The sequence below is a fragment of the Panthera onca genome, chromosome C1 (assembly GCF_046562875.1).
Source record: "Panthera onca isolate mPanOnc1 chromosome C1, mPanOnc1 haplotype 2, whole genome shotgun sequence".
Lineage (NCBI taxonomy): Eukaryota > Metazoa > Chordata > Mammalia > Carnivora > Felidae > Panthera > Panthera onca.
Genome location: NC_138346.1, coordinates 45,181,836 through 45,209,311, shown reverse-complemented (window position 1 = coordinate 45,209,311; position 27,476 = coordinate 45,181,836). Strand labels below are relative to the sequence as shown.

Below are 27,476 nucleotides of genomic sequence, written 5' to 3'. Positions count from 1 at the left end.
GTAAACAAAATACTTTTGAAATAATAAGCATGCTTTTCAAATTCATAACATTTTTCATAGAAGTGCATAATGTAATCTTAAAAAACTTATCTTGAGTCCCGAAAATAAACAAAGTTCATTTACATCCTCCTAAAAGGCTTCAGAATGTGAATTAAATGACCCTGGAACTAGAGCAAAACTATTCTTCAGGACTATTTCCCGGTCTTGGGAATTTTTTCCTTAATTGATAGGCCTTCCATTGAAGCCTTAGAATTCAACGGTCAACAGCTAACAAGCAGTTCAAAAGTTTTTTATTCCAGGCCAGGATTTAAAAAAAAAAAAATTCTTTTTTAGATGTGGAAAGGATACAACTATGCACTTAAGATAATACCTCCTCACATTTCCTGCTGGCTCTGGTTGCTCCCCAACCCCCTCTCAAACGGAGCTTTGTGTTGGTGATGGCACACTTAGGAAGGATATTTTCCCAGCTGTTAAAAATTGCTAGGGACATTGCTTCGGACATTGTAAATGCCACTCTATTATTAGAGAATTGGAATCAATGAATTACACAGTTGAATTAGTATATCCCATATAAATGTTTGTATAATGAAATATGTGATTTGATAAACCATGAGTGAAAAATAAACTAATTTCTACATACTTAGGTTGAAGTGGCATTTTCCTTGGCATGCATTGTCCTAGGGAATGATCTGTTACAGAATGAATTACAAGAAAATGAAGGATTTAAGTATGCCGATGTCCTTCATCTTCTTCACTCACAAGATAAGGTAATGCCTTTACAAAATGTTAAAGCTCATGTAGAATGGTTTTTAGACCATATCCTCAAATTATGTCTTTTGCACAGCAATATTTAAATATATTACATAAGAAATGTAAAATCTCTTTGGTAGATCATTAGTTTGTAATAATGAAATAATATTGTTCCATATTTTTCATAGTTGACTTATTTCATCTTTGAAAGGTAGCAATTTTTTTCTTTTTTTAATTAATTAATTAATTAATTAATATTTTATTTTTTATTTTTAAAAATTTACATCCAAATTAGCATATGGTGCAACAATGATTTCAGGAGTAGATTCCTTAGTGCCCCTTACCCATTTAGCCCATCTCCCCTCCCACAACCCCTCCCGTAAACCTCAGTTTGTTCTACATATTTATGAGTCTCTTATGTTTTGTACCCCTCCCTGTTTTTATGTTATTTTTGTTTCCCTTCCCTTATGTTCATCTGTTTTGTCTCTTAAAGACCTCATATGAGTGAAGTCATATGGTTTTTGTCTTTCTCTGACTAATTTCACTCAGCAATATACTCTCCAATTCCATCCATTTCCATTCCATTCAAATTTCTTCACTGGATTATTTGTTCTTCGGGTGTTGAGTTTGATATGTTCTTTATAGATTTTGGATACTAACCCTTTATCTGATATGTCATTTACAAATATCCTCTCCCATTCTGTCGGTTGCCTTTCAGTTTTGCTGATTGTTTCCTTGTTGTGCAGAAGCTTTTTATTTTGATGAGGTCATAGTAGTTCATTTTTGCTTTTGTTTCCCTTGCCTCCGGAGACATGTTGAGTAAGAAGTTGGTATGGCCAAGATCAAAGAGGTTTTTGCCTGCTTTCGTCTCGAGGATTTTGATGGCTTCCTGTCTTATATTGAGGTTTTTCAATCATTTTGGGTTTATTTTTATGTATGGTGTAAGAAAGAGGTCCAGGTTCATTCTTCTGCATGTCGCTGTCCGGTTTTCCCAGTACCACTTGCTGAAGAGACTGTCTTTATTCCATTGGATATTATTTCCTGCTTTGTCAAAGATTAGTTGGCCATACATTTGTGGGTCCATTTCTGGGTTCTCTATTCTGTTCCATTGATCTGAGTGTCTGTTCTTGTGCCAGTACCATACTGTCTTGATGATTACAGCTTTGTAGTATAGCTTGAAGTCTGGGATTGTGATGTCTCCTGCTTTGGTTTTCTTTTTCAAGATTGCTTTGGCTATTCGGGGTCTTGTCTGGTTCCATACAAATTTTAGGATTATTTGTTCTAGCTCTGTGAAGAATGCTGGTGTTATTTTGATAGGCATTGAATTGAATATGTAGATTGATTTGGGTAGTATCGACATTTTAACAATATTTGTTCTTCCTATCCAGGAGCATGGAATCTTTTTCCATTTTTTTTGTGTCTTCTTCAATTTCTTTCATAAGCTTTCTATAGTTTTCAGCATATAGATTTTGGTTAGATTTATTCCTAGGTACTTTATGGTTTTTTTGTGCAACTGTAAATGGGATCAATTCCTTGATTTCTCTTTCTGTCACTTCATTGTTGGTGTATAGGAATGCAACTGATTTCTGTGCGTTGATTTTATATCCTGCAACTTGGCTGAATTCATGAATCAGTTCTAGCAGTTTTTTGGTGTAATCTTTTGGGTTTTCCATATAGAGTATCATGTCATCTGCAAAGAGTGAAAGTTCGACCTCCTCCTGGCCGATCTGTATGCCTTTTATTTGTGTTGTCTGATTGCAGAGGCTGACTTCCAATACTATGTTGAATAACAGTGACGAGAATGGACATCCCTTCCTGACCTTAGGGGGAAAGCTCTCAGTTTTTCCCCATTAAGGATGATATTAGCGTTGGGTCATTCATATATGGCGTTTATGATCTCGAGGTATGTTTCTTCTATCCCTACTTTCTTGAGGGTTTTTATCAAGAAAGGCTGCTGTATTTTGTCAAATGCTTTCTAGGCATCTATTGAGAGGATCATATGGTTCTTGTCCTTTCTTTCATTGATGTGATGAATCACTTTAATTGTTTTGCAGATATTGAACCAGCCCTGCATCCCAGGTATAAATCCCACTTGGTCGTGGTGAATAATTTTCTTAATGTATTTTTGGAGCCGGTTGGCTAATATCTTGTTGAGGATTTTGCATCCATGTTCATCAGGGAAATGGGTCTATAGTTTTCCTTTTTAGTGGGGTCTCTGTCTGGTTTTGGAATCAAGGTAATGCTGGCTTCATAGAGTTTGGAAGTTTTCCTTCCATTTCTATTTTTTGGAACACCTTCAAGAGAATAGGTGTTAACTCTTCCTTAAGTGTTTGGTAGAATTCCCCTGGAAAGCCATCTGGCCCTGGACTCTTGTTTTTTGGCAGATTTTTGATTACTAATTCGATTTCCTTACTGGTTATGGGTCTGTTCAAATTTTCTATTTCTTCCTGTTTCAGTTTTTGTAGTGTATATGTTTCTAGGAAGTTATCCATTTCTTCCAGATTACCCATTTTATTGGCATATAATTGCTTACAATATTCTTTTATTATTGTTTTTATTTCTGCTGTGTTGGTTGTGATCTCTCCTCTTTCATTCTTGATTTTATTCATTTGGGTCCTTTCCTTTTTCTTTTTGATCAAACTGGCTAGTGGTTTATCAATTTTAATTCTTTTAAAGAACCAGCTTCTGATTTCATTGATCTGTTCTGTTTTTTTTTTTTGTTGTTGTTGTTGTTGTTGTTTATTTGTTTCAATAGCATTAATTTCTGCTCCAATCTTTGTTATTTCCTGTCTTCTGCTGATTTGGGGTTTTATTTGCTGTTCTTTTCCCAGCTCCTTAAGGTGTAAGGTTAGGTTGTGTATCTGAGATCTTTCTTCCTTCTTTAGTAGGGTCTGGATTGCTATATACTTTCCTCTTATGACCTTTGCTGCATCCCAGAGGTTTTAGGTTGTGGTGTTATCATTTTCATTGACTTCCATATACTTTCTAATTTCCTCTTTAACTGCTTGGTTAGCCCATTCATTCTTTAGTAGGATGCTCTTCAGTCTCCAAGTATTTGTTACCTTTCCAAATTTTTTCTTGTGGTTGATTTCGAGTTTCATAGGGGTGTGGTCTGAAAATATGCATGGTATGATCTCGATCTTTTTGTACTTACTTAGGGCTGATTTGTGTCCCAGTATATGGTCTATTCTGGAGAACGTTCCATGTGCACTGGAGAAGAATGTATATTCTGCTGCTTTAGGAGGAAATGTTCTGAATATATGTTAAGTCCATCTGGTCCAGTGTGTCATTCAAAGCCATTGTTTCCTTGTTGATTTTTTGATTAGATATCTGTCCATTGCTGGGAGTGGGGTGCTGAAGTCTCCTACTAATATGGTATTACTACTGATGAGTTTCTTTGTGATTGTGATCAATTGATTTATATATTTGGGTGCTTCCACATTTGGTGGATAAACGTTTACAATTGTTAGGTCTTCTTAGTGGATAGACCCCTTGATTATGATATAATGCCCTTCTGCATCTCTTGATACAGTTGAAAGGTAGCAATTTTAACGCTTAGAGAGCCAATAAACAAATCTCTTCTGTCCTGGACGCATCAAAATTTTTCTTTTTGAAATTTTATGATACTTGAAATGTTATGACCTTTCAACTCTCAGTCACCCACTATTCTAGTGGTGCTTCTCAAACTTTGTGATAAAGGAAAGCCTTCCCCCAGCAATCTGTAATGGGTAGGATAATTAAAACAACAAAAACTTTAAATTTTGCAATAATTTTAGGTTTTCCAAAATTTTGCAAAAATAGTAGAGTGTTCTAGCATATCCTTCATCCAGCTTTCCTGGATGTCAACCAGCAATTAACATTGATACCATACTATTAACTAATCTGCAAACTTTATTTAAATTTTGCCAATTTTCCCACCAGTGTCCTTTTTCTGTCCCAGAATGCAATCTAGGATCTCACATTACATCTATTTGTCATGTCCCTTTAGTTTCCTTCAATCTGTGAAACTCAGTCTTTTGTTTTTCATGATTTTACATGTCTTCCATGATTTTGACATTTTTGATGAGTCCACACCAGTTACTTTGTAGAATGCCCTTCAATTTGAGTTATCTGATGTTTTCTCATGATTAAATTGAGGTTATGCATTTTGGCAAGAATACCATAGAAATGATGTGGTCTTCTTCATTCACCTGCCCAGTGCATCATTTCAGGAGGTACATGGTGCTGTTATGTCTTATAACTGGCAATGTTAACTTTGGGTACTTGGTTAAGGTAGTATCTGCCATATTTCTCCACTGTAAAGTCACTGTACTTCCTTTTTTTAATAAGTATCTTAAGGTGAGACATTTTGAGCCTGTGCAAATATTCTGTTTTGCATGTACTTTTGCTCAACAATTTTAGCATCTACTGATGCAGCAATGATTACTGTGGTATTTGGCTAACGACAATTTTTTTGAAAGTTCTCTCTTTTTTTTTTTTTTTTTAATCAAATTTATACTTAAATTCCAGTTAGTTAACATGCAGTGTACTATTAGTTTCAGGTGTACAATGTAGTGATTCATTACTTACGTACAACACCGGTCCTCACTACAAGTGCCCTCCTTAATCCCCATCATCTACTCAACCCATCTCCCCACCCACTTCCCTTCTCATCACAATCAGTTTGTTCTCTATAGTTAAGAGTCTGTTTCTTGGTTTTCCTCTCTCTTTTATTCCCCTCTACGTTTGTTTTACTTCTTAAATTCCACCTGAGTGAAATCATATGTTATTTGCCTTTCTCTGACTGATTTATTTTGCTTAGCATACTACTTTCTAGCTCCATCCACATCCTTGCAAATGACGAGATTCATTCTTTTTACGGCTGAGTAATATACCATCATATATATACATATACACCACATCTTTATTCATTCATCAGGCAATGGACATTTGGGATCTTTACATAATTTGACTATTGTTGATAATGCTGCCATAAACATCTTTCTAGATTTATTAGCTGGTATTTAACTATAAGGAAGAGCTGTTCCTTTTAAATTCGAATTCCCAGTTTTTGTAATCCTGATGTCAACCATTTTGTCGACTGTCATTGGTCCATGGGCCATACTTTGGATACCACTAACCCTAGAGAAATTTGAGAACTTTTGTTGTCTATAGTGCATTTAGCAATTAGGGAAGAAAACTGCCAACTGTCAGTTTTAGATTTGGGAGGAAGAAAAGAGGGTTATGAGGGGAGAAATGAACTCAAAGCATTATTTATTAATATATAGATTTCTACTGTACTGTGGTATATGAAAAAATGGAGATGTGCTGCTGTAATAATATGGGGAATATAGGGTGAGGAGACTGAATTTGTGTCTGACTGACTCTTTAAGCCACCTTTCTTCTCTCTCTGTTCATTCCACATTTTATTCTCATTGATCATTCCTCAGGGACACCCTTCTCCTTTTTCTTCTACTACTCATTTTGCTCTTAATCATTCTCCTTTTCTTCTCAGCCTGTTCCCACCTGCTTCATTCATTGGACCCTGTTCTTTTGTGTATTCCTAATACTTTTCTTCTTGCTTATGGCCAGGTGACTACTTTGTGTGTACATAATTTTTATTATGGAAAATTTCAAACACATACAGAATAAAAGAGTAGCACAATGAACTTAAATATTCCTATGACCCAGTTTCAGCACTTATCAATTCATGGCCAGTTTTATTTCATCTATATATCCACTTGCTCTTCCTATATTATTTTTCAAGAAAATCTCAGGCATCATATAATTTTATTGGTAAATATTTTAGTATGCACATATAGCACTTTTATGTAATGATTAACACTGAAAGAAGAAAACTTGCTAAGATTAATGGTTCTCTCTGTACTATACTGTTCAAGCAAAATATTAAAAATAAGATTTAGTGATAAAGTTCTATCTTTTGGGTCTTTCTGGAAGATCTACCATACTTGTTCATCTTTGGCAAGTGAACAGACTCTAAGAATTGGCTTTTGCTCTGTTTGCCAAGTCCCAGAAAATTAAAATGTGATTTTTAAATCATCTTTCGTTTCCCTCTTAGGATATAGTACAGAATTTTACAAATGAACTTATTTTGAGAGATGATAGAGACCATCCCACAATGCATAACATGTAATATATAGTATGCTATACAAGGAAGTTTTGACTTATCAAATTCTACTTTGAAATGTTGAAATGAAAATAAAAATATGTTAAAACAAAAAAGTTGAGGGTTAGTGAAATTATGGAATTTCCTATTACTGTTTAGGTATTTATTTGCACAATTATTAACTAACATTCTACTTTGAAATGTTGAAATGAAAATAAAAATATGTTAAAACAAAAAAGTTGAGGGTTAGTGAAATTATGGAATTTCCTATTACTGTTTAGGTATTTATTTGCACAATTATTAACTAACATTCTACTTTGAAATGTTGAAATGAAAATAAAAATATGTTAAAACAAAAAAGTTGAGGGTTAGTGAAATTATGGAATTTCCTATTACTGTTTAGGTATTTATTTGCACAATTATTAACTAACATTCCCTCTGAATATGAAAATTACTTCTCTCTTCTCCCTGAAGCCACAACTTACTTCTCTATTTAATCTGTTCAATGACATCCTGGGTTGACTCTATTACCTGTTTTCCCCAATGATGTCATGTTTTACTCCCAGAGATAAGAATGTAATGTATTTAGATGGGCGAGAATTCAAAATCTATTACCTTGAGTAACATAATAAACGAACTAAGTTAAAGATAATGCATGTGGGGCGCTTGGGTGGCTCAGTCAGTTAAGTGTCTGACTCTTGATTTCAGTTCAGGTCATTGTCTCACCATTCGTGAATTTGAGCTCTGCATCAAGCTTTGCACTAACAGCACAGAGCTTACTTGGGATTCTCTCTCCCTCTCTTTCTGCTGGCTCTCTCTCTCTCTCTTAAAAATAAATAAAAATAAATAAACCTAAAACCTGCCTTTTTGAGTTAAAAAAAGAAAAAAAGATAACACATGTTTCTCCTGTTTCTAGGATGTTTGTTTAAGAGCAGGCTATGCATTAACCCTTTTTGCCTTCAATAATCGCCTTCAACAATACTTAATATTGGAAAGTGGAATAATGACCATATCAATTTTTGAACCTTTTCTTGAATCAACAATTGAAACTGAGAAGGCAATGGCAGCATTTCAGGTACAAAACTGAAGTTAAAACTTCAAATCCATAAGTGTCTTTTTAGTCAAAAACTTGAAAATTAGAAAAAATTTTAATCTGGAAAAGTGTTTACTGATTTGTAAAATTTGCAGTATTTTTCACACCAGCCCTTTCCACCTCATAAAATCCCTGTTATTTATGAGGATATCTTCATTTTACCAGCACTTTTTGCCTTTGTACCTTATCTGATGCTTATAAGAACCCTGTCAGGTTGATGGGCAGATAGTATTATTTTTATCATCCACATATTACAGGCAGAAAAACATGGTAGTATCCAAGACATGTTTTCTAACTGCAGATCTTTACCTGATCACACTGGTTCTTCAACCCATGACAACTAGATGTATATGGGTTCTTCTTATTCTCTCTCTTCTTTTTCTATCCTATAACATTTAGGAGAAATATTTTCTATGAACCCATACTTCAAGAATGGAAAACCTGCAAATATTGTAAGAAGAATGCAATGGCCTGCCATGTTCACTGCAGTAATCAGATAGGGACAAGCACTCTAACTCACACCCCTGCCACTTGCTTTTCTTCTACTGAATAATACCAAATTACCCCTCTAACCTTCCTGAGAAGTAGCCAAAAAACATTAAAGCTTAATTAGAGAAGCCAAATAGAAAACATTCAATGATTCTATGCTTCTTTATGTTTTCAGATTATTATATTAGCTAAAGTCATTATAGACATGGACCATATTACTTTGTCTGCAAGAGGTATCACTATTTTAGTTGACAGTCTGTATTCAGTTCATTCTACCACTATTGTCTTGACAGGTAAGAAATAACTAGAAGGTAGTTATATAAAACAACTACATAAAACTATTTTCAAAAATAATTTTTTGTAATCTGAGCAATAATAAAATAATAAGCCTGATACTATGTCACATGGTCTGAAGAATGAGCTGGTATAAATCTACATGAACTCCACAGTAAGCCTACATGGAACAATGGGAGTCTACTCTGCACCCCAAAAAGCAGCAGGGTAACTCTGAACATGGCCTTTTTGATTTCTTACTTTTTCAAACCTCTAATTATTTTTTCCAGAAAGAAAATGAGAATTAAACTATGAGCTACCAACAACAAAGTTTACACACTGATTTATGAAAGTAATGGCAGATTTATACTGCTATACTTCTGTCTGGTTTTCTTTTGATCAATTGTTCACATTTTGCTAACATTTAAAGAGTTCCCTTTGTTGCTATGCAATATAGCAAAGCAAAATAGTCCAACAGAGTTCTTGGCACACTTAATGCTAGTTGTGTAACTGTATCTCCTCCAGAGCTAACTTTCAAAATTAATAATAAGCTAATTGACTTGATATATCACTTTTTTTTTTTAAACGTTTATTTATTTTTGAGACAGAGAGAGACAGAGCATGAACAGGGGAGGGGCATAGAGAGAGGGAGACACAGAATCTGAAACAGGCTCCAGGCTCTGAGCTGTCAGCACAGAGCCCGACGCGGGGCTTGAACTCACGGACTGTGAGATCATGACCTGAGCCGAAGTCGGACGCTTAACCGACTGAGCCACCCAGGCGCCCCGATATATCACTCTCAACACAACATGAAACAGTATCAGGATGACAACCACGTGGAGTGACTACTACCAAAAAATAAATTGTTTGTTTGTTTGTTTGTTTTTAACTGAAATGGATCATAGAAGGTAGGAAAGGAAATCATACTTGCTGCCATAGAATTATATTTTTACTTGAGATGGGAGGAAAATTTATGCAAACAAAAACTTTCTGATGGAAACTAGGACAAAAACATGTTTAAAAGAAATTATTAAATACTTTTTATCTAAATAGCATTCTTAATTCAAGTCATAGTAATTCTATGGCTCTGAGAAACAACTGTAGTGGGTTTAAATTTTACTCCACAAACTCTTTTGTGCAAGAAATACCATATTATACTAGCTTTCACATATTGTCTCAGGCTGGTAGGAACTGAAACTCAAAAATTACTGGGCCTTTCTCTGCACTCCACCATCAGAGTCATATGCATCTCCAGAGTCTGGGGTATCTCAAGCAAAGCAGGATATTCAGGCTGCAGATATAATGTAAAATAAGTGTTGTGCTAAAGGTCTACGTCAACATGGTTCCCAGAAGAAGCTCCAAAGGCACAGAAGTTTTGCAAAGACTAGGATTTCTATTGCCAACTGTCCAGTTTTCCTATGTGCACTACATAACCATTCTCCACTCAAAGCTCCTGTTCCTATCATCTCCTTCTTAGTCTTAGAGTCTCTGACTGCCTCCATTTGTTCCCCATTTCTTGCTCCTCATCTTCAGAGACACCTCTCTTCCTTTGTCCTTTTCACCTAAAATAATGCCTTCTATACACATAGATTTTAAAAATATATAAGCCTGAAAAAAAGATTGTCTTAAGACAATTTTTGCTCCAAGCCATACAACCCATCCCTCCTCATCCTGAAACAATAAATACAAAGGCCTTGGTTTATAAAGAAGGCCAGAAAAAAAAAAAAAAAATACAAGAACAAAAACCCAGTGAATACCTCAATAAAGTATCCATCCACATTTATATGGGTGGATGCCTTTATATATTAAAATTTGTGTTGCACTTTTTCCAACACAGCAACAATATTGTGAAACAATATCACATGAATGCTTTAAAAATAAAACACATATTTGAATGAAACGGTTGTAGGCTGGTAGCTGCACATTTATTTTATTACTGAATTACCTTATTTTCAACCCCCAAACATTTGTTTTTATGGCAAAACTTCAATGATTTTAAGTTTAAGTTAGTAATACATTGCTTGGTTTTAAAATACCATTAAGCTCTTAACTCAAAGCAATCTGGACTACAAAGAGGACATACTAACTTTTTATGGTAGTTCAATCATTATGTTCATAGTTATTAAAAAAGTGCTAAACCTCAGGGGTGCCTGGGTGGCTCAGTTGGTTAAGCTTTCAGCTCATGTCATGATCCCATGGCTCATGAGATTGAGCCCCACATCAGGCTCTGCGCTGACAGCAGAGAGCTCTGAGCACAGAGCTACTTGGGATTCTCTCTCTCCCTCCCTCTCTGCCCCTCCCCTGCTCATATGTGCTCTCTCTGTCTCTTAAAATAAATAAATAAACTTAAAAAAATGTAAAAATGCTAAAGCTCAAAACAAAATATATTCTGAAGCCATGGGGATAAAAACCTCTGATTTTCAAAATTCCCCACTCTTAGATAAAGCTAATTAATTTTTACTGTTTGTGACAGAAAACCAAATCACAATTTGGGGGAAAAACTTCCACATTTAATATATACATGCTTTTTCTCAGATCTTCTTCATTAACAGAGATGTCTTGTGACTCAACCCTTTTTAACAATATGTGCAAATGAACAAAAGTACAGTATATCAGTTTATGTCATTTAAATAACACAAGCATTTTTTTTCTTATTTGCAGGAAATTTAATAGCTAGCCTGGCTCATTCTAGAGCTGGTATTCCAGAAGCATTTGCCACATTAGGGACAATCCAACGGCTCTGCTATCATTTGTATTCAGAAAAAGAAGAGGTAAAAACAAAAGTCTTTCTATAATTGAATATTCTAAAAATGTAAGTTGCCTCTCACTTTTGTGGGCTAATTTCTCCACAGGTTAAGTATGTTATATAATAGTTCATGTTACTAATACAAAATTAGAGGAGTTTTCTAGTACAGTATCTGCCATCCACAATTCTGTTCCTACAACATGTGCACATTTAACTTCAATAACTTAAGATTCAATCTACAAATAAGTACACTGATGATATAGAAATTGGTAATTAAAATATTTATAAACTCTCTCACAAAAACTGGTTAGTTACTAACCAGTGATGTCACTAAGTCATTTCTATGATTATTTGGAATGCATGAAAATGGAATCCATTGGAGTTTTCCTTATCTGCCAAACAGGATTAGAGATGACAGTGTGAAGAAGGCTGGGCTGGCTGTAGTAGCGGTTTGCCTCTAAGTATTCCCCTGCACTTCCCCCCTCCAGGTCTAAGGTAGCGTTTCTCCAACTTCAGGGAATATAGGAATTACTTGGAAGACTTGTTACACCATAGATTGCTGGGCTCCATTCCCAGGGTTTCTGATTGAATATATCTCGTATAGGCCCTACAATGTGCATTTCTAACAAGTTCCTAGAAGCTGAAACTGATGGCATAGGGACCATACACTGAGAACCACTGTTCAAGGTATGGAAGTTATATGGGCACATAAAGCAGTCAGATGCCAATGTAGAGAGCAGTATACGAACCCTCTGTTACCCGGGATGTGTGTGGTTTTTGTTCATTCTATGACAGTTCTTAGGCCACCACTAACAGATTTTCTAAGAACTGCCCAGGAATATAATTAATCATATGAGTAACTTAATTACTTCAGGGTCACAGACTGAGGGTATTCCCTTTAAGAAAGGAAAGATCTACTTTTTCTGTTTTTGCCAGTGGAAAATTGAATTGCTTTCCTGAGTGTCTTATTTTAAACTTGTTTTTATCTTACCGTCTCTTATCTGGTTTCCTATTATAATCAACTGAGCTGTTTTGAAAAATTCCAGTGTCCAGACTGCACTCCAAAATAATTAAATCAGATCTTCTAGGGGTGGTACCTAGGCACAAGTAATTTTCATAACTATCAAGGGGATTCCAATGCACAATCAAGACTGAGACCCACTGTCCTACTTCAAACTCAATGGTTCTTACTCTGGCTGCATATTAGAATCACCTGTGGCACTTTTAAAAAACAATACAAATGCCCAGATTCTACCCCCAAGCGAGTCTGATTCAGTTGGTGGGTTTTTGTTGTTGTTTTTAACTGCTGGCAATTCTAAAATGCAGTCAGGACTGAGAACAACTACTAGTAATTAGTGGCAGTGGACATCTCTCTCTCTGAAAACATCGTTGTTATGCGTCCATGTATAGATTGCCATTGGTTGACACACGTTTGTTAAACATAGCTACAAAGACTTTCTTAGGAAATGTTTAATGAGAACATGTGTTAGATGTTTTAGCTCAATGGAGGAACTGTTTCTTCACTTAGGTTCGCACAGCTTGCTCCTGTGCTCTTGGCTACTTAACTTACAACGCAAGTGCTTTCCGCATCCTATTAAAGGAATGCAGAAATAAGCCTAATCAGTTCCTTCGATTAACAAATAATATCAGCAGAGATGCAAGTATTAACCCAGCATTTCTAAAGGAATTTCAGATGCAACAGCGAGTGGGACTTCCTGCATTAAGGTATTGTGTCTGTATATGTGAAGTTGAAATTATCGATAAAGGAACTTGTAAGAAAGTTTAAGGAAGCTCAAACAAGGGGAACTATTTTTGTGCCTTGTATACCAAGAGATAAACTTCATTCTAAATGTCCACTGCCAAAGCCTGTTTTAATTCTGATTTTGCAACAGAACTTCTTGTGCCGGCATGAACACAACCAGATCTTGGGGATCCTGTTTGGCCAAGATTATTCACATTTCAGAAAGCTTTTTGGGATTCTGGTTGCCTCCAAGTCTGATCCAGGAAGCCATTTTGGGGATATACTTGAGAGATTTGAGCTGACCAGGAATGCCACCATGCCCTTGGCATCAGATGGGACTTTGGAACCTGATTCAAAGTTAGGCCAGACTCCCAGGATAGAAACAGCTAAATCAGACTCGGTGACTGGAGTTATGGCAAAGTCTGAAAGGCATTTATTTACTCGGAGGATTTTGCTTCAGTGTTATAGTTTCATTTAGCTTAAGCATCTGCAAAAGGGAGAGGAGAATCTCCTTAGAATGGGCACATTTTCTTTTCTTTAGTAGATGTAGCTGCATTACAAGTCTCTGCAACTAGCACTATTTATGTGTAGGAAACAGAACTATTCAAGGTACAGTATTAACTCTATAGTAATAGAAAAGAATAAGATCCAATACATCATGGTTCTATAAACCAATTTTTAGTACATCTTCATTTTAAGTCTTTGAAAAACTGATAACCCAAAACTGAGTACCTAATTTTATATAATAAGCCAGGGAAATCTAAATTAAATTGCTATAATTGACATTTTTTAAAAAAAATTTTAATGTTTATTTATTTTTGAGACAGAGAACATGAACGGGGGAGGATTAGAGAAAGGGAGACACAGCATCCAAAGCAGGCTCCAGGCTCTGAGCTGTCAGCACAGAGCCCGACGCAGGGCTCGAACTCACGGACTGTGAGATCATGACCTGAGCCGAAGTCGGATGCTTAACCGACTGAGCCACCCAAGCACCCCTATAATTCACATTGTTAAAAATAATATTTACTGGCTCAAAAATCAATTTAGGATAAATAATGAAAAGTATTATTTTACACAGTCACTCCCCCAACTAGCCTACATAGCAACTTTTTGGGAATTACAAAAAGATGTCCCTTCCTTGGGTACTTTACTGTCATCTACTGGAAAATAGGTGTAAAAACTATACCAATCTACAGTGACCAAGGATGAATGGCAGCCCCTGGAGCTGTGAACACCCAACTTTTAGGATTCTACATGTGCTACCGAAGCGAGCACCCAACTTTTAGGATTGTAAGTAGTGACCAGTGGTCAGTAAACTTGTAAGAATGATTACCAGGTGAGGTGAAGCTAGTAAGCAAATAATAATTACTCCCATAATTAACAGTGTTAAGAACTCTCCTTAGAGTATTTATATGGACTATTCCCTTTAATTTTCGTAACAACTCAGTGAATGAGTTTGGTTAAATGAAACTATAGGAAATGTGCTAAAAGATTATTAAAATCAGTTTGGAAACTTTGGGATAGACAACAATACCCTTCCACAAAATATTCCTTGATACCACTACTGGAAAGTACAATGAATGATTGTGGTTGGGATCATCATAGCATTTTTTTGGTGTACATATCACTTCTCTATTCCCATGCCCCCATCCAGCCCCAAGAGTAGCAGATTAGAAAAGTCTTTGTATATGGAAATTTTGAAATATGGAGAGACATAATTTTACTGGTGTTAACTGAACCTGTATGGAAACACTCTGAGCCTACATGCTAGCCTAAATGTTACCCTGTAGCCATCAAGTTGGCATATGGACAGATTGAAGCCTATGCCTCATTAAAGTGGACAGAGCAAATGTTCCTCATCAAATTAGCCAGTTACACATTTGTGATAACCACCTTTAATATATTAGCTTTAGGCAAGACTTAAATATTATTACCAAGGAAATTCTGTAACTATGTTACACATACAGGATGATGATTTAAAATAATTGCTTTTAAATCCCCCCCCCCCACACACACCCCTATATTAACTAGGTACACCTTGTTTAGCTTGAAACACTTCATTGGTAAACCATTGCTTTGAAAATAAAGTTTAAATTTTGTTGTATTCTTAATACCTAAAATGACCTTTCTCCAACCTATCTTCCATCATATATCTCTAGATACCTTTAATTCCAACCATGCTAGACTACTTAGTATTCTCTGAACATGCCATGCTGTTTTATAGTACTATAATTTTTCATATCCTATTCCCTCTGTCTCATTCATTTGAAGACCTATTTTCTTCAAAACCTAGCTGAAGTGTCTCTTTTCCCATGAAGTTTTCACTGATCACTTCAAGCAGATTTAACGTTCCAAATGTTTGAGTGATAAGTGCGTAAATGAGTGACTGAATATAAAATACCTACAGGTAACATGCATAGTTAGTACAGGTAACATATAAATTAGGCCAATGGGTATGGAATTTATTCCCTGGGTGTACTAAAGTCTTTATATATTCCTAGTTTTTGTGATACATGTTTTCCTTTTAGTCTAGAGAAAAATGGAGGACCATCCATAACTCCTGTCTTTAAGAAAGGTAATTGATTTTTCTTTCATCTCTGAGGTACCTCCTAGACCTGACACTTTACAATTCTGTGTTCCATTTCTAAAAATTCAAACTGTAGAGGTTTACCCCCTAAAAAGTTTACCTGTAAACTCTGCTTTTGTCATTCTGTATACTTAAAATACCTTCCCATTTATAAGACCATGTTAATCATTTCTTTTAAGGCCTTTCCTACTATATCACTTGACATAAATCCTTCTCTGTTTGCTTTTTCTCATAAGCCATGCATAGAAATAGGTCATTATTGAAACAACATGTAAGTATGGCTTAAATTACAATATTTCTATTGTTTTGTTTCATGTACAACTTGTCTGTGGGTTCTTAGGGCAGAGATCACATTTTTTCCACTGATACTCTATAGTTTTATATATATTTGGCAGATGATGGCTGAGTGACTTAGGCCTGTAAAATCAGAGCCCAGATCTTATAAGGTTACTATTAGATATGAAAGAGGGAAAAGAAATTTACTTTTTTATTTCATTTATATACTTAGTGCTTGTTCATGTGTGTTTAGTGTAGGACCAATATCAGCCTTGGTATATTATCCTATAATCAAATGCAAGGATAGAACCATTCAAAAGTCACAATCAGTTTGTAGGTGTCACAAATGGAAAGGGAGAGAAAAAAAGAGAATACAAGGACAAGAGAGAACTTCACTTATTCAGGGAGTTTCTGAGGAAAGCTAGATGTGTGGGGGAGGCTATATTTCTGAATATCATGGGTAGAAGAATATTTTTTGTATAGCTTCTTTAGTGTAAGAGTAATTTACATAAAGGAATAAAGTCAATCCCATTTTTTTCTTCACTTTAATATTGGTTTCTAAATAGCAATCTGTTTACCAATAATGGTCTGATAATGTTTTCACGGGTTTATGATAACATAAGAAAACATAAGGACAATATAGCAAGTTTCTGATAAAGTTAATTTCATTCAATATTAAATGTGTCATTTTGAGATAGCGCCTTTTATAGTTTCTTTTGGGTATTAAAATATCTCTTGTTTTATAAAATTGTGTTGGCATTTGTTCTTTTATTAGTCTCAACTTGGCATAATAACAAGCTGGAACCATATTTTGGCCCCCACAAATTTTTGCACTCTGACGTCTACAAGTCTGGAAGCTACTGAGCCATTCTCTTATTACGTTTTAGTGATTTGGACAGAATAGAACTATACAGAACCAAGAGCAATGAGAATGTATCTAGGGCTTTTGGGCTCAAGAAAGAGACATTTAATTGTGCCTCTCTCATTTTTAGGGAAAGAGCACCGAAGAAAATTAAAACCTAAAATTCAACCAAGAGATTCTTTGACTTTGATACCTCCTGTAACAAATTTCATGGGACTCTTCAACACAACAAAAAAGACCACTGTTTCTCACAATGTTTTTTCCTTTTCATCTGCAACTTCATCAGATATCACAGAAGTATCAAGACCAAGAATAGTGTTCTTGAGCCAACTAGGGAAACATGTGCAGAAAGCTAATCCAGAGCCTACCGAAGGCTAATAAAAGCATTAGAATGAACGTATAGAAGAATTCCTGAGCAATCTTTTTAATTTTTTTTTTTTTTAAGATTTTAAGTAATCTCTATATCCAACACGGGGCTCAAACTCACCACCCTGAGACCAAGAGTCACATGCTCTACTGACTGAGCCATCCAGATGCCCCCCAATTTTTTTACCTTTAATTTTAATCTAATTCTGGTAAAATACATATAACTGAGTAACAGAGTATTTCAGCAAATTGCCTTTTACCTGTACTATTAGCTAACTTTGGTAAATATGCTTGCCCATATAGAGTTCAACGTTTTTCCCTTCCTTTTCCTTTTCACCTTTTCCCTTCTTTCCCTTCCTTCCTTCCCTCTGGCCAAGTACTTATCGAGAGGCCTACAGATATGGAATGTTTCTAAAAATTGCTTTTTCTTTATCTGTAGTTTCTCTTATTTATATCATGAACTCAATGTTAACAAGTATGCTTGTATTGAAGCACCTGTAGCAGTTTTGATACTTAAAAATTTTAAGAACTTAGATTATAGATATCCCCATTTTATAATATTTGTGACAGCGGGAAGAAATTTTGGTCAATTTCTTTCCATAGTTTATATGCACTCTGATTGTGTGAGCCACAGGAAATACTGATAACTGCTTCTTTGTGAATTCAGGTTCATATGATACAGAATACAAATTTAAATGAAAACTGTGAATTCACAAACTAATAGTTTCTTCTAAATAATATTTACAAACCAATTCTATCATAGCTATACTTCAACAGCAAAGAATGCAAAGTTGTATAAATATTGGCTGTTTCTATATGTTCCCTCATATAAAGTATATTTTTTTATTCTCGAATGGATGATCCAAAAGCAGTATTCTATGATTACAATTCTTAAAAAAAAAAAAAAAAAAGGAATTACTTATGGAATTTCCCAAGAAAGAGGTCACCTTAAGGCAGGATTAAAATAAGAAGTCTTTTCATTTTCGATTTTTATCCTTACCCCCTATTTTCTGAACAAAGAAAGTCATTGAGTAGAAAGCTAACAACCTGGTCCAGTATGGATGATGTGATATAACTCTTTACTGGTAAAATCTCTCAAAGGACATTAAAATCAGCAGCATCATCTTTATATTCAAAGCACAGTACATTTAGTTACTTTAATCTAGGCAGAAAAAAAGTGATAAACTTGTATAAAGATTCAAAATCAGAGGAAATTATCTAAAAACAAAACCGAAAACCTTTACATTTCATTTACTTTCATTGATTAAATACAATTTCTAAAATAATGGATATAAATATATGTGGTCAACTAAAAAGTACAGTACATACTAGAAGGATTATTTAAAATCTCAGATGGATTTTAAGAAATGTATAGATATCCCAATTGCTCCAGGGAATATACCTAATAACATATATTGTCATAATTAATAACATGCATTCTGTTAGAGTCACCTTTTGCCTTCATTTAGAATTCTCTGATTTGACATGACTTTGACCTGGCTACATTTCTAAAATTTCTCTCTCATTAGTAAAGTTAGGCTAATGTTTCAGCAGGAGTCAAAAAAATAGCTTCTACTGGTAACCACCTTTTTGCCAGGGGTGAGGGTAGGGGCGGGGTACACAGGCAATGGGTGAAATAAGTGAAGGTGATTAAGAGGTACAGACTTCCAATTATAAGATAAATTTGTCATGGGATGAAAAGTACAGCCTAGAGGATATAGTCAATAATACTGTAATAACTTTGTATGGTACAGATGGTAGAACTATACTTATCATGGTGTTATAATACATATCGATGTTGAATCACTATGTTGTACACCTCAAATTAACATAATATTGTACGTCAATTACAGTTCAATTAAAAATAAATAAATTTAGGGGCACCTGGGTGGCTCAGCTGGTTAAGCGTTCAACTCTTGATTTCGGCTCAGGTCATGATCCTAGGGCTGTGGGATCGAGACCCACGTTGAGGTCTGTGCTGGATATGGAGCCTGCTTAAGATTCTCTCTCTCCCTCTCCCTCTGCCCCTCCCCAACTCACACGTGTGCTCTTAAATAAATAAATACATTTAATAAAATAAAATAAATAGAAGATAATGTAAAAAAATAGCTTTTAGTATCCTGATATGAGAAGATAGAAAGATCTAGGCCTGTATAATATGGGGCCAGGATTTAACAGAATCATTGTATATAGTCCAAGGTTTTCTTTCTACCTACCAATAGCAGTACATTCTTCTCCCCACAAGATGTTTTATTTTACTTTTGATAATAAAAAACCTATACTACCTTATAAGACTATAACATATTATTTGTCTCTCAGAAGACCAGGTTAAACATCAAATATAAGAAAAGGAATAACATAAGAAAGTCTTGATGAACAATTAATATTGTGTATCTTCCACAATTTGATATACAAAAAAAATCACAACTTAATGTTGAAATCCTACCTTAAGAGATTGTTTGAAAAGCAAAAATCAAATCTTCATTTTTAATCGTGGTACTTTTATGGCAGCTTCTCCAACTTCTTTTGATATATCTACTCCAAGAGGACATCTGCATCACAATCAGACAAATCATATTATTTCAAATATTTGCATCCTGATCTGTCACTATTTGCTTTGAATTCTGACAAACAGTATACATATCTAATGTACAGTTAATCATATGTGATGATGGTTCTTGAATATAAATACAGCAGGAATAATGGGTGAAGAAAAGGCCAGTTCCTTTAACAAGAACTCTAAATTTCGTAATTTTTTAAACCACTTTGAGGTATAGTTGACATGTGAAAAGCTATACATCTTTAATGTATACAATTCAATGAGTTTGAGGATTGAGAAGTTTTTGAAAGAAATAGTTCTGCTCTCATACTGTAAATAAATAAAAACTTGAAATAAAAAAAAAACAACAACAAAAATACCTTATAATTCTCTACAAAGCTGAAAGGGTAAAAACAGTTCACCATACAGCTAAAGTCAAATCTACAGCCATTCCTACTTTAGAAATTCTCCAGGTTTTTACTGATTCTTCTTTGAGGTTTCAAAAGCTGGGTTGTTTCTTTTTCCACCTTCCTCCGTCGCTACCGGCAGGAGAGGTCTTAGATCCAACCCTCTTTCTCTGTGCTTTCCCAGTAAATAATTTTGGCCTCAGATTTCTGCTTTTTAGCAACGTTGCCCAACGTAAGGCTTCAACTGGACCCTAATGTGAAAAAAGTCATCACCTCCAGCCTCAACACTGCCACAAGAAGGCAACACTGGATCAGACATTATATTCTACCTGAGGGTAGGCCATCATCATAGGAGATTCCTTCTCACACAACTAATTAAACTCTGTTCGTTTATAGCCTTAATACTCTGTGGTTCATGTAGCAATAGTTATGGACTAAAATACTGAAAAGTTTTAAAACATTAAATGAAATCATGTGGAAAATAGAATTATAGTAGATTATGAAACATAATCATCCTTTACTATTTTTACTATTCCAGAAATAACTTAGACCAGAACTTGATAACTAATTGAAACACTGTGCTATTCTTTGGAACTCTGATTTGGTAGAGGAAATAAGGCTTTCAGAAAGTAGCTAACTCTTGGCCATTTTTCAGCTGCCTGTGGAGGAGCATACTCACAACCCAGTCTCAGGCCTGACTGCTTTTTACACATTTTTCTGAAGTTTCCCAGCATACCAGCTGGTCCTGAGATTGCTTTGATATTGCAAAAGTCCAGGCCATGGACATGGTTTCCATTCTGCTAGTAAATGAGGGTATTCATCATCCCTACCCACCCACCTATTTCTAACCTGATTTGTCAAAATGTTTATGATTTGATACTGTAGCAAAAATATTTATTAAGAAGAAATTTCATGAAATAATATAATCTTTATTCAGGTACCACCAGAATATTGATGAAAACCTCATATATAAAAGGCTTTGAATTTTATACTGCAACTTGCATAGAGATTATAAACGGTACTACATACTTTGGTTCATAGCGGATGCCTTCTGTGTTGTGTAAAATGCCCAAGCCAGCACGCAATCTTTCAATACCATTCCTAAATAAGAACCATTAAAATAAAATAAATAGACCAGGGTTTAAAGGAAGAAGACTTAACATGATGAAATAGAAATTAATATTTACATAATTATGAGTGAAGCACATATATCCTGTGGCTTACCATGCAATCATAATGCCATTGTCAGTGCACAGTTTGGGAGGAGGACATAACAAAGTGCATTGTGTTGCATTTGTTACAATTTCCAGAGCTTTTCGGATATATAGGTTACTTGCAACGCCTCCAGATACAACCTGAAGGAATTGAGAAGACCCAAATCAACAAATACTACATAAGGATATGAGCCAAACTGTTAGCTAAACCTGGGGAAAATACAAGCATTATACAATAAGAAAATATTACATTTTGATAGGTGGGGAACAGGCAAGCGATATAGCTATATGATAAAAAATTGGAGGAAAAGAAAATCAATAATTTCAATACCAGCATCACTATTATTTTTATACATTTTCTTCTAACATTTTTCTAATTATAATCATAGTACAACAATATGTTAGACCCTGTTGTTTTTACTTATAAGCAATTTTTTCATTTTATATTATTCTTAAAAAGCTATTACCTTTAATATTCACATAATATTCTATTTTGTGAATCTACCATCATTTAAATATTTTCTCATTTTATAAGTTTCAAAAGGATGAATTTTAAGATACAGTTAAACAGGAAGTTTACCAAGGCTTACATGCAGATTTAAATGGATTTCATCAAAGGAACACAAATTTCAAGGAAACTAGCTTATTTTTCTAAAATAACAGTAACAGTTACTGTATTTCATTTCTTATTGCAAACCCACTTTTAAATTCAATAAGAGGCAGCCTTGGAGTTTTTTGCGACACAGTCTGTAAAGATGTCCCATAAAGCTGCCATAGAAGCTGTACGAGAAATGGCTGTTAGTTTTTATTCTGCATAATTTCATTCTGTCAGGGCTAGCACAGGACATAAAGATATCATATTCTATGCACAGGATCAATTAAGTTCCTAGAAGAAAAATAACATACTATAAAGTGTTACTATTATTGTTAGAGGCAATAACAAAACTTACCAGCACTGCATTACTTTGAGATAACAAATCTCTCTGCTTGCAAAACAGAATGGCACGATGTGTTCTTTTTGCAATGTGGCACGCTGTTGTGTGCTGTACTGCAGCAGCAATGTGTGCAGCCGAAGACAGGATTTGCCCCTTCTGGATCCCTGCAGAAACATAGGAGTTTTTAGGCACAATCCAGGATTACTTATTTTTCCAACTCTACAAATTAGAAATATACCTTCCTCTTTTTCCTTTTGTGTTATTATCTTATCAATAACATGTTGAAGTCCAGTAAAAGAAAAATCACAATTTTTAGCTCGTTGCATGGGAGGTTTGAAATCAAAATGCAGTTTATTTCCTTGTTTGGCCAAATGTTCTATAGCTTTCCCACCACTCATGGTAGAGCACTCTGGATGTTTTATCAAAGAAAGTCTTCTTGCTACCTTTCAAAAACAAACAAAAATTTTGTAATGAGTCATAAAATGGCACATTTTGAAACCAAAGTGCAAAGGAAATGAAATTTACTAAAACAAAACAAAACTGGATGAATAAGACATGCTATACTTGTACAAATATGGACTATAGCTAGCAAGCCAGTAAAGACAGACTTACTCCTGACAACCTTATCAATAGTGGCCAATCACTGCTTCCCTATCTACTCCTGCTCTTCTACTGGGGATGAAAAATAAGTTTGAAATTCACAATGACCGCTTAATGATAAACTTCAAATATTAGAACCTGCCCATTTCTTCTAATCATTTCTGCTGTTGGCAGCAGGATTTTTGCATATAGCAGTAGGCTCTGTACAATTCAGAAACAAAGAAAAAAGAAACCTGCTTGGTAGTGGTGTCAACAACTGTGATGTTTAATCACAAAACTTTGTGCATCTTTAATGTCTTTATGTTATCTTTATATATCTTATTTCACATTTTTATAGTACTTTACTTGGCAATTTCTTTCACGTCTTTTTTGATTAAAAACATAACTGCATCTGCAAACTATTTGAGCCTTTATGTACTAATCTAAACCTCTTACCATTTTATTAATAATGGGTAAGAATCTTTTATAAAACTATGTACTACTCTTTTTCTTTTTTCTTATTGCATATAAATTTTTTTCAGTCTGTTTATCAGAAATATTTAGATAAATGGTAGTGTAGTGCATCTCTTAATATTTGATTGAAACAGACACCATAACAGAAAAGAGAAATTAATTCTTTAATAATTACCTTGTCAAGCATGTCACCTGGTGCTATGTCCAAAGATTTTCCCAGAAGCAGAAAATCTGAAACTCCTCTAACTAATGCCAATAGACAATGACCTCCAGAAATCAAAAGAACTAAAAAGGGAAATTCTACTTTATTTAATAACCTAATAGTAAGTGCATGAGCCTCCATATGATGAATGGGAATAAAGGGTTTTTTTAATTGGTCTACCAGTTGTAAGCTAAATGATAAGCCTACGCCCAAGCTTAAAGCAAGTCCTGGTTTGACGGTAGTTGCAATTGCTGAGAGTTCACTTGGAGAGACTTTACTGATAGAGAGAGCTTCTTGCACTATTCGTTGAATATTTTCTCTGTGAAGCTGTTGAGCTACTGGAGGAACAATTCCACCTGTTCTGGGGAAAAAACAAACAAACAGCTTTTTGTAATTTTAAGATTGTGAAAATAGACTAAGAAAAGTTTTGTATTAGGGCTGAAGGCATGTTTTCAAATTAATCATTATATAGCTAAAAATGTTAGTCATACATTCAAATATGTGTGCCTTATAATGCAACACAATATAAGAATTCAATATGCAGGGATTAAGGGTGTAATGTCTCTGACTTCAAAATTGTACACAACAGGGGCGCCTGGGTGGCTCAGTCGGTTAAACGGCCGACTTCGGCTCAGGTCATGATCTCGCGGTCCGTGAGTTCGAGCCCCGCGTCGGGCTCTGTGCTGACAGCTCAGGGCCTGGAGCCTGTTTCAGATTCTGTGTCTCCCTCTCTCTGACCCTCCCCCATTCATGCTCTGTCTCTCTCTGTCTCAAAAATAAATAAACGTTAAAAAAAAATTTAAAAAAAATTGTACACAACAAATTCCTATGGATTTGTTAATATACGGAATCACCAAAATAATCTTAAGAAGCATTCTAATGAAGATGTCTTGAACAAGAAAAGGCCAGGATAAAATTGGATTTTAGAAAAATTATCTCTCTGAAGACAGGGAGATTTTTTTTAAGGTTATTATAAAAGTATTTGTGTAAGATGATTACATCTTATATTATGTGATCATGGGAAGTGAAAGAATGGGGAAGAGAGCCTTGAAAACTGTTAAGTTAGACTGGATATAAGGGGAAAGGGGACCAAGGCATCCAAGATGATTCAGATATCGAGCTGGAATGACTGGGAGAAAAGAAATACTAACAGAGAGAAACATGAAGACAGTTTTGTGAAGAAGGTGAGTTTATTTTTAAACACGTTGCACTTGATTAAGGTCATGGCAGGACAGTAGACAGCTTGCAACCTTGAAATACAGTGTGGGAATCTAGTGCTTACAGCTGATCATTTTGATTTTTGGTCTATGCAGGACAAACAGTGGATAACCACTCCAAATGTCAAGAGTAAATAAGTAGTTGCTAGAAAAAGTTTGCCAGAATGAGACTGACTTACAATCATAAAGGCAGAGCAATAAAATATAGGGTCTACAAAATATACCTCTAACCTCAAAAAAATCTTTGAATATTTGATGCTGCTAGTTCTAGACATAGAAGTGAAAATCCTAGGGTGCCTGGGTGAGTCAGTCAGGTAAGTGTCTGACTCTTGGTTTCAGCTCAGGTCATGATCTCATGGTTCATGGGATCAAGCGCTGCATTGGGCTCTGTGCTGACAGTGTGGAGCTTGCTTGGGATTCTCTCTCTGCCCCTCCCCCACTCTCTCTTGCATGTGCACACTTTCTCTTAAAATAAATAAACTAAAAAAAAAAGAAAGAAAATCATCAGTAAGAACATTCAATTAATATTTATTTAACTGGGATGCCTGGGTGGCTCAGTCAGTTAAGCATCTGACTTCAGCTCAGGTCATGATTTCGTGGTCTATGAGTTCAAGCCCCGCGTCTGGCTCTGTGCTGACAGCTCAGAGCCTGGAGCCTGCTTCAGATTCTGTGTCTCCCCCTCTCTCTGCCCCTCCCCCTCATGCTCTGTCTCTCTCTGTCTCCCAAAAATGAATAAACGTTAAAAAAATTTTTTTTAATTTATTTAACAGTTATAATATGTATCGTGTCAGGTAATGAGGGAAACAAAAGAAACCATCTTATTTCAACACATCCACATAGTAATACTATTTTAATTTTTTTTTTTTTGCTGGTTGTTTTCAGTTTGTTTGTTTTTAAGTTTATTTATTTTGTTAGAGAGAGATAGAGACAGGGAGAGAGGCAGAGAGAGAATCCCAAGTAAACTCCACGTTGTCAGTGCAGAGCCAGACGTGGGGCTCAAACTCATGAACTCTGAGATCATAACCTGAGCCAAAATCAAGAGTCAGACACTTAACCGACTGAGCCACTCAGGCGCCCCATATTTGCCTCAGTTCTTCAGAGGTACTTTTTCTCTTATATTCTTCAACTCTGTTAATGACATCAAACCTCCTAATCACTTGGGTTTCAGGTTTCATCTTTATCTCCTTTATCTCACTGTCCACATTAAATATATCACCATTCCCAAGTTCAAAAACTCTCATTATCTCAGTCTATTCAAAGTCTACTAACTGCAGTTCCCCCAGACAGATTTTCTGATCCTTGGAGTCTATTCTATATTGTATTACCAGAAAATAAAGCACAATGCTGACCCCATAACTCTCCTACTCAAAAGTGTTTACTTTATTGAAATTTAGGTGATTTAAGGGCAAATCCTCTCCCTCCCACTTCTTTCTTCCTTCTCCCACTTGCTTGCCTCCCTTCCTTTCTGTGCATCTTCTATATATTTTACCTTCAAAGGATTATGCTAGCTAAGGACCAGAGACAAAAGAGATGAATAAGACCATGGCTTTATTCTCAAAAGAATTAATTTGTACACAGTATGGAGAGTAGGTAACTGAGTGACCAAAAAGCTAACAAAGAGGCAGGAAAACCATCTGGCCTCAAAGCTGGAGCCAAATGCTGCCAGGAAACTGTAGGATTTCAATAAATGCAGAGATGAGCTGTGCAGATGGTACCATAGTTTGCTTGCCTGTGTATTCCTCTCAAGTAACCTATGCACTAACTAAACTGAATGTCTGGTATTTTCTCACCTCTTTGCCTTCACTATGATGCTTACTCATACAACAATATTTTTTTCATCTCCATTCATTGAAGGCCTATTTTTCAAGGCCACTAATATCAGATGCAACATATCAGATGCTACTCTGGGTATCAAGGCATGGTATAGTGATTAATACAGACACAGCCCCTGTCACCATAGAGCTTAGAGTCTATTGGGGGAAAGAGTATACATAAGTAAACAAATGTAAAAATTATCAAAAGGATGATGAAGAAGATAAGCAGGGTGAGATAACATGCAATAAACATGGTAGGAGTACCTAATTTAGATAAAGTGGTTAGGAGAGGCCTTTCTGTGCAGTTAACATTTCCACGTTCAAATGTCCAGAACTCTCGGAAATACTGAAAGAACCATGGAACTGGGGCATGGTAGTAACACTTACTGTTTGCACTGGTTTCATACTTTATGCTGTCTTGTACTGTATGTTGTATGTTTCCTTTCAGGTCTATATATGATGAGATTAGGTGAGGCTCCTTGAAGGTAAGGACTTTCTAGTACTTCACCACGCCTTATTAATGCCTGCTGCAGTCCCTTTTACATAGTGTGTAACTCTTAGAGGCCTATTCTGTCTCTTCACATATATTATTTCGATTATGCTCCCCACAATCCTGTAAGGGAAGCATTATCTTTCCCATTTTACAGATATGAAAACATAATCAGAGAGGGTAAGGAACTTGCCTAAAATCAGAGCCAATACCAAGCACCTAATTCATAATTCAAATACAAGTCTGTGATCTCAAAATACCAACCTTTTTCACTACGCAGATGTTATAAATTGATGGCCTGAAGGCATATTTTATC

General features: G+C 35.3%; 2 protein-coding genes across 4 annotated transcripts in view; one reads left to right on the top strand and one right to left on the bottom strand.

Moving 5' to 3' along the window:
* Positions 1 to 17,301, top strand: part of ANKAR (ankyrin and armadillo repeat containing) — a 72,278-nt gene extending 54,977 nt beyond the window's left edge. For 2 of the 3 annotated variants that reach the window (XM_060622354.3, XM_060622351.3), the window contains 7 exons: positions 645 to 767; positions 7,773 to 7,931; positions 8,614 to 8,731; positions 11,373 to 11,482; positions 12,986 to 13,182; positions 15,727 to 15,773; positions 17,054 to 17,301. In XM_060622354.3, coding sequence (XP_060478337.1) covers positions 645 to 767; positions 7,773 to 7,931; positions 8,614 to 8,731; positions 11,373 to 11,482; positions 12,986 to 13,182; positions 15,727 to 15,773; positions 17,054 to 17,301 — 1,002 coding nt within the window. The remainder of the gene's footprint in view (positions 1 to 644; positions 768 to 7,772; positions 7,932 to 8,613; positions 8,732 to 11,372; positions 11,483 to 12,985; positions 13,183 to 15,726; positions 15,774 to 17,053) is intronic. The other variant, XM_060622352.3, reaches the window with a different exon arrangement.
* Positions 1 to 27,476, bottom strand: part of OSGEPL1 (O-sialoglycoprotein endopeptidase like 1) — a 31,808-nt gene that overhangs the window by 1,696 nt on the left and 2,636 nt on the right. The window contains exons 3-8 of the mRNA XM_060622364.3: positions 23,613 to 24,000; positions 22,623 to 22,827; positions 22,400 to 22,548; positions 21,460 to 21,590; positions 21,265 to 21,336; positions 19,736 to 19,841 (exon numbers count right to left, since the gene is read on the bottom strand). Coding sequence (XP_060478347.1) covers positions 19,763 to 19,841; positions 21,265 to 21,336; positions 21,460 to 21,590; positions 22,400 to 22,548; positions 22,623 to 22,827; positions 23,613 to 24,000 — 1,024 coding nt within the window. The 3' untranslated portion in view covers positions 19,736 to 19,762. The remainder of the gene's footprint in view (positions 1 to 19,735; positions 19,842 to 21,264; positions 21,337 to 21,459; positions 21,591 to 22,399; positions 22,549 to 22,622; positions 22,828 to 23,612; positions 24,001 to 27,476) is intronic.